Genomic DNA, 12,915 nt, shown 5'->3' with positions numbered 1-12,915 from the left:
CAAAGACACGAGGAATAGGTTCTGCGGGGCCTTAAGCGAGGGCCGTGTGAAGACAGCCACGATGACCAAACTGTTTCCAAACACGGTGGTGAAGATTAGCAAAGTGACCAGTGCGGATAGTCCGAGCGCACCGCCGACTGAGTATTCCCACGAGGTGGGCGACAGCTCCACGGTACAGCCGTTGCAGGTATTCCCCGGTGCAGTGCCATTTGTGCCCAGATCGAGCATGGTTCGGTACCGTGCGATCTATCGCCGGAGATGTCACAGAACCGGCTGCACATACGATGAATAGTAAGTTTGCATCGTCTGGGGGAAGTCTCAGCTCATGGTAGATCCACGGTACGCACTGCGCCCGTGTTCCTCTCTGAAAGCTAAACAATCTGCGTGTACTCCCAGTTTGCCATTCCCCCTGTACCCACCCCAAGATGCACGACACGCCCCTTCGCCTTTCCCTCTCTCTCTGAATCGGGCTGTAATCGTAGGGCAGTCAAATATTGAAAACGATAACCCCCCACCCCTTCCCAAGTACCCTTAGTTTGTAAACAGCGAGTGGGCAAAGGTGCACCAGGTGCCGGGAATGGAAACGTGCCACGAACAATGCGCGGATGTCCCGAGTTGCCGGTCAGCGAGCTGCGAGCACCTCTGGCGTCGAAAAGGCGGAATTCCTCCTTCAACCTGTACAGGATGATGTGGAATGACTGGAGGGTCTTCGGTAGCCGCGTATTTTGCACCGATGTGAAATTTCGTGACACATCACCCTGACAAAGGGTCAAGGTAAGATAGAGCTCATCGTTGGGATGACAATCGAGACCTCTTTAATGTTGCTGCAGGAGAGAGAGAGACAGAGACAGAGACAGAGACAGAGACAGAGACAGAGACAGAGACAGAGACAGAGAGAGAGAGAGAGAGAGAGAGAGAGAGAGAGAGAGAGAGAGAGAGAGAGAGAGAGAGAGAGAGAGAGAGAGAGAGAGAGAGAGAGAGAGAGAGAGAGAGAGAGAGAGAGAGAGAGAGAGAGAGAGAGAGAGAGAGAGAGAGAGAGAGAGAGAGAGAGAGAGAGAGAGAGAGAGAGAGAGAGAGAGAGAGAGAGAGAGAGAGAGAGAGAGAGAGAGAGACACCTGTTCCTTTCTTGTGACTGCGCGCTCAAGCCAAGATGGCATGATAATACAATGACCGGCCCATATCCATCAGACGTGGAGTTTAATGATTGTAAATCGTACGAAATCTATCTGGATAAAATCTGTGTGTTCTTCTCACAGGTGTGTGTATGTGTGGATATGATATGATATGATATGATATGATATGATATGATATATATATAGCTATATGTGTGTGTACACACACAAGTGGGGTGTGCTTGCACATTCTGGAAGCATGCGAACCGTGTTTCCCCATTGCCTCGGGTCGCTCAACTGCATTTGATTATTCATTTATTTATTTTCATTTACAGGAGCCTGGTGTGGCTCAGTGGTTAAGGCAGTGGATTGGAATCCTTGGGGTGCTGAGTTCAAGCCCTGCTTTCCACTGAATTAACATCAGGGGGTTGACTCAGCCTGTCATCCTTCCGAAGGTAGGTGAAAAGAGCACCAGCATACTGGTAATTATCCCTGCGTGTCGAAGGCAACTAAAGGGTTGGCGTCAGGAAGGGCATCTGGCCGTAGAAGCATTGCCACAAGAAAGGGTACCATGCTTGGAGCCCACAAAAAGCTGACCCCTGCTCAGGGATAAAAGCTTTCAAATGGTGGTGTATATTTTCATTTACAGATGCTTTCTGATGGTTCAGTGATTTTTTTTCTGGTGTATTGGCTTTGATGTCCATTGGTACACAAAATTTCAGCTTTCTATGTCCACCCCGATGGCACCGATCTTTTATATCAGTCAGTCAGTGGTTCGAGTGATGTATATATATATATATATATATATATATATATATATATATATATATATATATATATCTATATATATCCGTTTGTAACATGATGTTCATTCACACCAACATGTGTTCAGTTGGTACAAACAATGATCATCATGCCCCCGAGGCTCACGACATGGTGTGCCTGCTCGGTGTTAACAGCTGGGTCAACACTTTATTCTACACCTTTATCAGCTCTTAAATACCTGGTTGGATCATTGGCCAATGAGCTGCATAAGGAGAGAGGTAAAAGTCATGCCTATTGGTCACCAAGAAATGTAGCAATAGCGGCACGTCCACATGTAGTTATAGCTGAAGAGGTACTTCTTCATAAAATTTTTAGTTTTGGACTCACAAAATCCCTGATAAAGGTAATCTTCTATTTGAAGATTATTTCAATTCGTAACTAGAACAGGACTCAGTAGAACACATACCTCTGCCAGGCTGAACAGTGTACATTTTGTATCCCACCGATAGTCCGGATCTGCATCTGTACTTGAACCAAAATTTAATCCGCTTGGTCTTGTCACCTACCCAACTCATCCACCACGTTTTGTCATAACCCGCCCATAACTTTTTGAAACATCATGCTATAATATTGTTTTTGGCCCTATCTCTCAGTGGTGAAGAATCACTTTATAAATAAAAATTATTCTTGGATCCGGATCTTCACCAAAACCTAATCAGTTTGGCCTTGTCACACACCCAACCCGTCCACAAAGTTCTGTCCGAATCTGTCCATAACGTTTTGAGATATCCTGCTCACAAACAAGAAAGATGTCATGCAAAGCATGACACTTGCGAAACCCATGAAACAAATTTGACCTTTAAAATAATTGGTGGTTGAATACAATGACGAAATATGAAAATCCTCTTCAAATTTCAAGTCAATCGGATGAAAATTGACAATTTTAGAAATTCGGCTGATGTTGACCTAAAAATTAATTGGTGGCTGAATTCAGTGACTTGATATGCAAATCCTGTTCAAATTTCTCGTCAATCGGATGAGAATTGAGGATTTTAGAAATTGGTCAAAGTTGTTGACCTTTGGCCCATGTTGACACTTTTTTTTACCTCAAAAAACAATAAGCTTCTCGCTTATGACGAACTCAACCATGTGGTGAAGTTTCGTGAAGATCTGTTGAAAATTGTGGCCTGTGGGTGATTGACAAACAAATAAACAGCCGAACAGCATAATGCACAAGACCAGCCAAGACACTTGAAAAATCATCGATTTTCGCAAGTAACTAGAAACATGTCATGCACAGCACAATACTTGCGAAGTCCAAATCAACAATTTGCTTCTACATTTTGATTGGTGAACCAATTCAGTGACCAATATTCTGTTGAACCGAGCAGAGTACCCAGGGTGGAGATTGCGCATTACTTGCTGAAAAAGTATAGTCTGTGTATTACAAGAAGAGTTTACAGATGTTTGCATGGTGTGTGTCTGAATGAGTTGAATGGGTCTGCAGGTCTAAATGGTCTTAGGGGTGGAAGGGTGTGAAGGTCTAAACTTTAAGGGGTCCAAAGGGTCTATATCGGACTCTTTTGGGGTATTAAAGGGGTCGAAAGATCGAAAGTTATTTTCCAATTGTCAAAAGAGTGGATAATGGGTCAAAAGGTCTAAAAGGTGAGAAGGTATTCAAAAGTCTGATGGGTCGAATGATCTTATAGGTCTAAAAGGGTCTGAAAGGTCTGAAGGCTGTCTTTCTGTACCCACAATCAATTTCTGTACCCACCTTAACCAGTCGCACCCAACTGTCCCTGGACTCTGTGTCCTTTTCTCCTGACGAGTTGGAGAGTTTGCTGTCAAACCTCGACTCAGATTCTGCAACCGGTCCAGACGGCATCAGCCCACGTGTCCTAAAAACCTGCTCCTCTTCTCTTGCTCACCCTCTCTCTGTTCTATTCAACCTCTCATTTGCTCAAAGTCATCTGCCATCTGCTTGGAAATCAGCAAACATCACTGCTCTGCATAAAAAAAGATGCAAAAACAGATCCCTGCAACAACAGACCAATCAGCCTTCTCCCAATCATCAACAAGGTTATGGAATCCATCATCGCTTCAGACATTAAATCCTTCCTCTTCTCCGATGGCTTGATTTCCGATCATCAATTTGGTTTCAGACCAGGTCACTCTACCTTGGATATGCTGCTTCTGCTCTCCCATCAATGGATGGAGGTCCTCAATGCCGGACATGAAATCAGAGCCATATTCCAAGATATCGTGTGCTTTTGACATGGTCTGGCACCCTGCCCTGCTCACCAAACTCTCTTCCCATGGTATTCAAGGCCATCTCCACTTATGGCTCGCAGACTTCCTCTCCTGTCCCAGTCAACGTGTGGCCCTAAATGGAGTTATTTCATCCCCTCTTCCTGTCCAGGCAGGAGTTCCTCAAGGTAGCGTTCTGGGCCCTGTTCTTTTTCTGGTTTTCATCAACGATCTCTCCGACTCTCTATAAAATCCTCTTTATCTCTTTGCTGATGACTCCACCCTCTGCCGTATCATCTGTCATCCCTCAGACCGGCAAGCAGCAGCTTCTTCGCTCACTGCAGATCTGGGAAAATCACAAACTGGTCCAACACGTGGAACATGTCTTTCAATCCGGACAAATCTCACACTCTCACTATGTCTCTCCGAAAGGACCGTTTGGACCCCCCCCCTTTCTCAACAATCCTCTGGAAGAAGACTTTTCTTTCAAGATTCTGGGTCTCACTATCTGCCATAATCTTTCCTGGGAAAGCCACATTTCTATCCTCGCCTCTAAAGCCAGTCGCCGACTGGAAATCCTCCGTCGTGCAAAGTCCGTTCTCGGCAGACCCGAGCTCCTGACGACACACAAAGCTTTCGTCCGCAGCCTGATAGAGTACTGCTCTCTCTCTCTCCTTTGGGCTGGTGCTCCCGCCTCTCACCTTTCTCAGCTTCACGCTGTGGAAACCAAAGCATTTGGAATCATTGGTATCTCCCGCAATGATGCCGAGTCTTTGGGTCTCTCACTCTCTCACCGCAGGCAGGTGGGTGGTCTTTTTTCTTCCACCGTCTCCTCTCCAGCCTTCCCCCCTTGCTCTGTCTGAGATATGTCCCCCCCCCTCCCCCCACATTTCCGCAGGATGCTCAAGGTCTACGAGCAACCCCTTTCTGGTAAAACTACCAAAATCAAGAATCACTGTTCACCTTCACTCTTTCATTCCTCTTTTTTCCTGCCTTTGGAACAAACTCCCACACTCTCTTCAATCCCACTCTTCCCTCCAGGTCTTCAAAACAGCTGTTCACCACCACCTCTTTCTTCCCACATCCAAAACCAATCTTTTCTACCCCTGTTAATCCACCCCAAACCCACCTCCTTCAATTTCCCTGATGTCCTTCGTGAAAGTCCCTGTCATATAAGGACCTGAAAGTCCCTGTCGTGTCCATCCTATTTACCCTGTGTACCCCACCCTATCCCTCTCCCTTCCACAGATGTCATGTCTCTGTTCCACACTGTTTTTTTTCCTTCCCTCTCCCACCACTCTTGTCTCCTTCTCCCTTTGTTATATGTTCTGTGTGTCAGCTCTCACACGAGCCTCGACATTGTGTACAAGAAAAACAACAACAACAACAACAACAGTTGTCGGTCTGAGGGGTTGAAAGGGTTTAATGAGTCTGAAGGGATCTAATAAAACTATCTAAAGACGGTCTAATGGATCTAAAGGTCTAAAAGGGAAAGTGTCAAGGGGTCTAAAGTGTGTAAAAGTCTTCAAGAGTCTAACGAAGGGGGTCTTAAAAGGTATTAAAGGTTCAAAAAGTCTAAAATGGTGAAAGGTACATTCCAATAGTCCGTAATTAATCGCCGAAATATTTAACTGACGTCGTAATCGTCCAAGAATACATAATTAATAGACGTACTCATGGTTCATCGCACGTTCAAATCGTGGGATTCATAGACATATTCACGTGATTCAATCAGGGTGATTAAAATTCGTGAAGATCGGAGTAAAATTGCGATCGACAGACAGACAAGACAGGACGAGAGTGCGGCGATCAGTTCCCAGTTCAGCCAACTCGTAATACAGGGTGTGTCCATAAAGTGTCTTTACAATTTAAAATTTTTACTACAAAGGCAATTTTAATGGGATGTTTACCTTGACCTTGTGACTGAATATGTGGCACCACAGCTGGATGACCTTCAACCAACCATCATTTTCCAGCAAGATGGTGCACCACCACATTGGGGAAGGCATGTTCGTGAGTTCCTAAATCAAACATTTCTAGAACGGTGGATTGGAAGGGATGGCCCAATTCCCTGGCCACCTCGTTCCCAAGATATCACTCCCCTGGACTTCTTTCTATGGGGTGATGTTAAAGATATCGTGTATCGAACAAAGATACGGGACATCAACGACCTGAAGCAAAGGATCACTGACGCCATTGCCACCATTGATGAGGCTATGCTACAGCGAACATGGCAGGAAATCGATTACCGTCTTGATGCGCTTCGTGCAACTAATGGTACCCATATAGAAGCGTATTAAATGAGGCAAAAAAAAACAACTTCAATATCTACTCCTCATTTTGTAATAATTTCCACAGGTTTATCTATTCATTTGCTTTTGTAGTAATTGTTTTTAATTGTAAAGAGACTTTATGGACACCCTGTATTAGTCAATTGGGAGCACGAGAAATTCTGCCTCATCATGGAATCAAACGGACACCAAGACGAAACACTTAATACCTCCCTCCTGGAACCACAACAACAGACCAGGCGAACCAATAAACAACGAATCCTCTATTTCGCAAGAAGCAAGTAACAAACAGGTGAAAAGGTACAGTAACCTCCGTCGACCTTCAGTGGTGGAGGTAAAGCGAGCATTTATGTTTTCCAGTGTTGGGCACCGATAACCAAAAAGTTAACTTCGATAACGATAATCCGATAACCCCAATTTTTAAGTCCGATTACGATAATCAGATAACGATAACTACTTTTTAACAAGTATTCAAAAAAACAAGGAAAAAGCTTCAAAACCCATAGAAAAGGCTTATTTATGCTAAACCCAAGAATAAAATAAGCATTATGCGTCTTTTTAGAGTCTATGACACTATGTGCTGGTTGCCCTTGAGGAAGACCAACTTCTCAAAGTTAGGCCCAGCTGACATTCTTGACCTCTTGGGCCTCAGGATGTCCTTGCCGAGAGAGAATAGCCATTCCACTGCGGCAGAGGACGGAATTGGGGTATTGTACTTCAGGAAAAGGTTGGTGAGGATCTCCTCCCCCATGAAGTCAGAGTCGACCATGCCCTCCTTCCCATCAATGTCCTGCCAGGTGTCGACAAGTTTCTTAGCCTTCTGCTTGACACTGGTACGTGAGCCAGCGGCCGTCCACCCAGCGAAGAGGTTGTCATGCATGCTGCTGTCGTCGGAGCTGGTGGTGTTGTCGCCGTTCCGGTCCGTCACGACCCTCAGTGCTCTCTCTCGACCTTGTCCTCCATGGCAGGCTTGACAGAGACCGTTAGGTTTCTGTCGAACCTGTGCAGCCAGTGGAGCTGGAACTTTGGATGGAAGGCAGCTGCCAGCTGGCAGTCCCGGTCGTTCAGGTAGTGGTTGAACCGGGTGGCGATGGCTGCTACCAGGACGTCGACCAGTGGCTTGCAGACGGCAAAGCTGTTCCTCATGTTCCTGGGCTTCGTGAGGGTGATGGCCACTGTGGGAAGGAGGGTTCCAAGGTAGGTGTTCTTCTCCCCCTGGATGGTGTCAAGGGCGATAGCCACATGGGACATGACTTGGCCAACTCCTTCAGGAATGTTATCTCCTGGTCGTTGAAGGCCGAGAGTTTCTCCATGCGGTTCAGGAACCTGTTCAGCTCAGCCTTCTTGGTGGCCAGGATGTTGTTGAGGATGACGATCGAGTCATACAAGGCATTCCACCTTGTCTTGCCAGGGACCACCAGCCTCCTGCCCAGTGCCTCCTCGATGGCATCGCCCACCTGAGGGCTCCTCCCCTGGGCATTGAAAAGTGCCTGAGCCTTGCCATGGGCCTTCTTGTTGAGGGTGTTGAAGGCAGCGACAGCGGGGCCCGTCTGCTTGAGGAGGCCCTTGCCCAAGTCCAGCGTGGCCACCAGATTGAAGGTGTGAGCCGCACACCTCATGTGGACTGGTAGACTGGGGTGCTCTGGTTCCTCATCAAGGAGTTCGCCGAGGGTTACAATGTTGATGGCGTCATCACCCTCAGCCGTGTCGTCATCGTTGTCTGAGTCGGCCTCAGGCGGTTCGGCAACATCGTCGAGGTCAAGCAACAGGTCAGGCAAAAAACATTGTTTTCACTACTTGTCAGAACAGATTTTTCTTTATTCTATTGGAGCTTTGAAAGGTCTCAAAAGCAATGGTGGTTTGAAAGGGATGGTCTATAATTTTACATAACACATAAACGGGGTGGGTGGATGGTTGGTTGGTTGGTTGGATCAGGGTGCTTGGGGGAAGGGGCCAGAGTAGGGGCCAGGCAGGCTCTGCGAGATGTCAAACATTTGCCTCATAATGTATGCAATGCCCCAACAATCCAAAGTACTCTAAATCATACCAGGTGAACACATCATTAAATTGGAGTACGTACAGATGTACTCGTACAATTTCTATCTTGGCCTGATCCACCCAATCGGACAGCAGATAAAACGCGTGATTAATTAATTATGACAACGAGTTCTTCTTCTATCTCTTTAATGGTCCAACTGTTCCCACCTTATGGGTGTGTTTTGGTGCGAGGGGAGGGGATGGGTGAAGTCTTCACGAGCTGGCTGCTCACCTGACGTTCGATTGAAAACGACTTGATCAGGGATTTGTTATCAGCGTGCCGTTGATAATTCTCCGATTCTTCGCGCAAGATTGCACAAAAGGATCTTTGATGCCCACCATGCAAGTAGTCAGCTTGGGACACCCAGTCCATCCGAGATGATGTCAAGAAATGAAACCGGCGAAACAGCAATCCAGCAGTTTATAGTCGGGTCGGGAATGGAACCCAGACAGTTGCTCAAAATGAAGTGCATTACCTCCATCTGCAGCATCCTGTGTGACTTAAAGGACCTTTTATAGTCCCTCACGACCATGCAAAAAAGAGATATGTCAGGAATTGACCGCAGATCTTAAATTGTAGGTGCAAAGAATGCACTCTCTCACTAGGCAACATCCACAATACACGTTAATAATGAATGAAATAAATTCATGAACTGCCTTGTGTATAATGCTTTGCGTGTGACTGCACCTGTCAGGCAAAAAATACTCTCACAACGCCCCCCCCCGCCCCCCACTCCCCCCGGTCACCCGAGGATCTCCCTCACCTTGCAACTGTGATCAACCCACCTAACGTGGCTGAGTATTGATAAATATTGTTACGGTGCCGGGGTCGGCCGCGAAACAACCGCTCTGACGGAGCCGCAAGTCGAGTCGGCCCGACCGATCGCCCGGAATATAGATCGCCGCCCGGATAAGTCCGAGTCGACGGGTGCTTGTACAAGAACCGAAATACGCCAATGGGCAGACCACGTGGGGTAGGGTCGATTGCCAATCTTCAATTTACCTAAATACCCACGTGATCCAACTACCGGGGTATTCCACCCTCGACGGAACTCGTACAGAACAAGCCGCTGAGGCGAGCCTGTCCCGTGTGCGATTCTGAGCGGCTTAATCACCGAGAACCGTCGGTCCGAATGTTCCCCTATTACGGCAAACCAACGGCTTTCTAACTCCCAACACACAAAATGCTCAGTCAATGAAAGAATCGACGCGACGAGCTGAAAACATTTAACAATTGGGGTATTTATTAATAATAATGGGGAACTAGGGAAGCACGTAAGAGCAGAACTATACTGACTATACGAAATGCAATGCAAACATTTACAGCACACAAAGCACTTAACAGTTTCCTACTTATTAGACGGGCCCACGGCCACACATACGCACGCACACACACACACACACACACACACACACACACACACACACACACACACACACACACACACACACACACACACACACACACACACACACCCCCAAGAAATGGTGGCTGATGCCTTTAATAACGGACTCCAGCTCAGAGGGACAGATGACCTGAAACCCAGAACCTATCTCGAACCTCTTCACCCCGTGTGGTCTTCAAGTTGTTTGGACCCGGGCTCCAGCAAGAGCGAGCTGGATCCAATCGCCGCGAGTCGCGATCCTTCCCGAGCTCCAGCGAATCCTCCCGCGCTTCTCAACACGTGCTGGTGAGACGAGGCGCCGATCCTTCCCGTCGATGCGCCGCTTCCCCGAGGAACCACCTGCAAGATGAGGCCGATGAGTCGCACCACGCCAGGAACCAAAACGGAGAACAAAGAGCTCCACGAACCAAGAAGAAGAAGAACCACCACCAGCAGCTCAAGCCGAGCAACCGGCTCAACTCTCTTCCAAACAAAGCAGCTCTCCAAAAAGTCTCCACCGGAGCCAAGCCGAGGCCAAAGCTCCCTGAGCCACCAACCCACTCGAACCAAGCAGGACCCGAAGGCCTGCTGAACAACCAAAGCAGAAAGCCTTCACAAAAAGCCTTCAAAAAGCCTCCTCCCTAACCCAAGCCAAGCCAAAGCAGAAGCCAAAGCTCCACTGAAAGCCAAGCCAAAGCTGAAAGCCTTCAAAAAGCCTCTTCCCTAACCCAAGCCAAGCAGAACCCGAAGGTCTACTGCACAGCCCGCCCGAACAAAGCAGAGGATCTCTTCTTTATTCTTATCAGCCCCCTCCCCCGCTCCTGGCGTGACTCATGCCCTCGTGCTCCATCCCCCCGCTCAACCACGGGTGGGAGGGAGTTGTTGACGTCATGAATCACGGGACGGGAGGGCTCTTCTTCCTCTTCGCAGAAGAGGGGGAGGGGCGTCTCCATCGTGTTATGGTCGCTCCCTAACTATTAAATTGAATCTTGCAGCGCACTTAATCGATTTCTGCCAATTAAACAATGGAAGGTGAGCTATCTAGGGAACAAGCACTTATCGACATAACTGACGAAACGAACCTCAATGTTGTGTGCAATCGAATTCCCAAATTCGTAACAATATATACAGTGAGATGGGCTTGATCACAACATCAAAAGTGCAATTAAATAACAGTCACAGCCACTTAAAAATTTTATGCCTCCACTGACGAAGTTGTCGGAGGTATTATGTTTTTGGGTTGTCCGTCCGTCCGTACATACGTCCGTGGTGATAATTTTCTCTGTTTTCTCCACAACCGCTTGTCCAATTGACGCAAAATTTTCACCATCGGCGTGACTACTCATGTTGAATGATGTTATTTGTTAATTATTATTATTATTATTATTATTATTCTTTATATGTTGAAGGCTCCAGTCACTGACGAAATAGTCCTCAACGATGCCAGGCCTTAAATAAAAGAACTGCATTGATAGAAAAGTAAGGAACAAGACAATAGAGTAATCTAAGAGTTTTTGAGGAAGTAAAAAAAATCTGCTTTTTGAAAAGGGGAAGGTCATAAGTGTTTGGGAAGACGTGAGAAGGTAAAGAGTTCCAGAGTTTGGCAGTGGAAGGGAAGAAAACACACCGTAACAGCCCACACTTGAGCTGCCAATGTCCACACAATAATCATGTAATGAAGTGGCTTATTGAGTATTCCTTGGTCTCGCTAATGGTGGAGGTACACAAGTAGCAAGTTCTTGCAAACAGAAACCTAAGTAATATCTGTAGAAAAGAGAAAGAGCCTACTATGCCGTGTAATTTGAGCGGGTCGAGTTTAGAGGTCACATTGGTAGGTAGAGTTGACAAGTCGGATAACTTTGTATTAAATTCTGTCCAGTAAGTGTGTGGAGCTGGAACCTCCCCATATGTGAGAGCAGTACTCTCGTGTGTGTATATGTCTCAACTTAAGTTGATTTAGTTGATTAGGTGAGAGCTGATTGGCTATTCCCTCCATTCACAGGTGAGAGATGTCGTTGGGTCTTTCTTTATTTATATATTGATTGCTTTTGACGTTTACACGTGGTACATGCTTGGGGGCCTCATTGGTATGCATTGCTGTCTACGCTATCGCTGATGATTCGCCAATGGTCCGGTCGCTGAGGGGGTGTATAGCATTGGGATTCTCATGTGTGTACTATGTGTGAACGTCTTTATAGTTGTTGAGGAACTCTGAGAATGGTTTGAAACAGCATAGTGCTTACCTTGTGTAGGTCTTCTTGGGTTGCTTTATGCAGCGTATTTGGCTAGAGGAGTGTGGGAGGGGTCAATTGTTTATACAATCCTAGCCACCTGGGTTTAGTTGATTAGGTGAGAGTTGATTGGCTATTCCCTCCATTTACAGGTGAGACATGTGGGTGGGTCTTTATATATGTATGTATGTATGTATGTATGTATGTATGTATGTATGTATGTATGTATGTATGTATGTATGTATGTATGTATGTATATATATATATATATATATATATATATATATATATATATATATATATATTGTTGCAGGGCCCGGCGTCGGCCGCGAGCACGACCGCGAGATGGAGCTGCAGAGTCGGCTCGACCGATCGCCCGGAATTTAGATCGTACTTGTTCGGAAAACTCTGGGTCCCTTTTTGGACCGAACTCGCCAATAGACAGACCACGTGGGGTAGGGTGGATTGCCAATTTCAATTTAACTAAATACCCACGTGGCCCAACCTACCAGAGAAATTCACCCTCGACGGCACCCATATGGAAAAAGCTGCTTAGCGTACCCGTTCCGTGCGCGATCCGAGCGGTTTGATCACCGAGTTCTCTCGGTCCTGAATACCCTGTTACAACGGTAGCGGCCTGGCTAACTTTCCAACATGCAGCAAGCTCAGTCAATGAAGGAATAGACACGAACGAGCTGAAACATTGAACAATCAGGGTATTTATTTACAACGGGGGGATGAGGGGAGCACATAAGGGCAGAGCTAAACCAAATATTAATAAGCACATATATACAGCAAGGCACTTAACAATTCACTAATTACTATGCTGGCGCCACAAACACACATA

The 12,915-nt window shown here is 46.6% G+C and overlaps 1 protein-coding gene and 1 long non-coding RNA gene across 2 annotated transcripts in view; one reads left to right on the top strand and one right to left on the bottom strand.

The window, feature by feature from the left end:
• The window catches only part of LOC147015645 (alpha-2A adrenergic receptor-like), a 2,331-nt gene extending 1,909 nt beyond the window's left edge, over positions 1-422 (bottom strand). Inside the window, 2 exon segments of the mRNA XM_085847994.1 lie at positions 1-240; positions 243-422. The exon segment at positions 1-240 is cut by the window's left edge and continues 1,909 nt beyond it. Coding sequence (XP_085704120.1) covers positions 1-240; positions 243-281 — 279 coding nt within the window. The 5' untranslated portion in view covers positions 282-422.
• Positions 423-424: 2 nt separating this feature from the next.
• LOC147015644 (uncharacterized) overlaps positions 425-12,915 on the top strand; it is an 89,968-nt gene continuing 77,477 nt past the window's right edge. The window contains exons 1-2 of the long non-coding RNA XR_015049773.1: positions 425-774; positions 1,448-1,567. This is a non-coding gene — a long non-coding RNA (uncharacterized LOC147015644). The remainder of the gene's footprint in view (positions 775-1,447; positions 1,568-12,915) is intronic.

The sequence above is a fragment of the Eptatretus burgeri genome, chromosome 12 (assembly GCF_056783735.1).
Source record: "Eptatretus burgeri isolate ZD-2024b chromosome 12, Ebu_testis_v1, whole genome shotgun sequence".
Lineage (NCBI taxonomy): Eukaryota > Metazoa > Chordata > Myxini > Myxiniformes > Myxinidae > Eptatretus > Eptatretus burgeri.
Note: the sequence above shows the minus strand (reverse complement) of the source record. Positions and strands in the feature narration are given on the sequence as shown.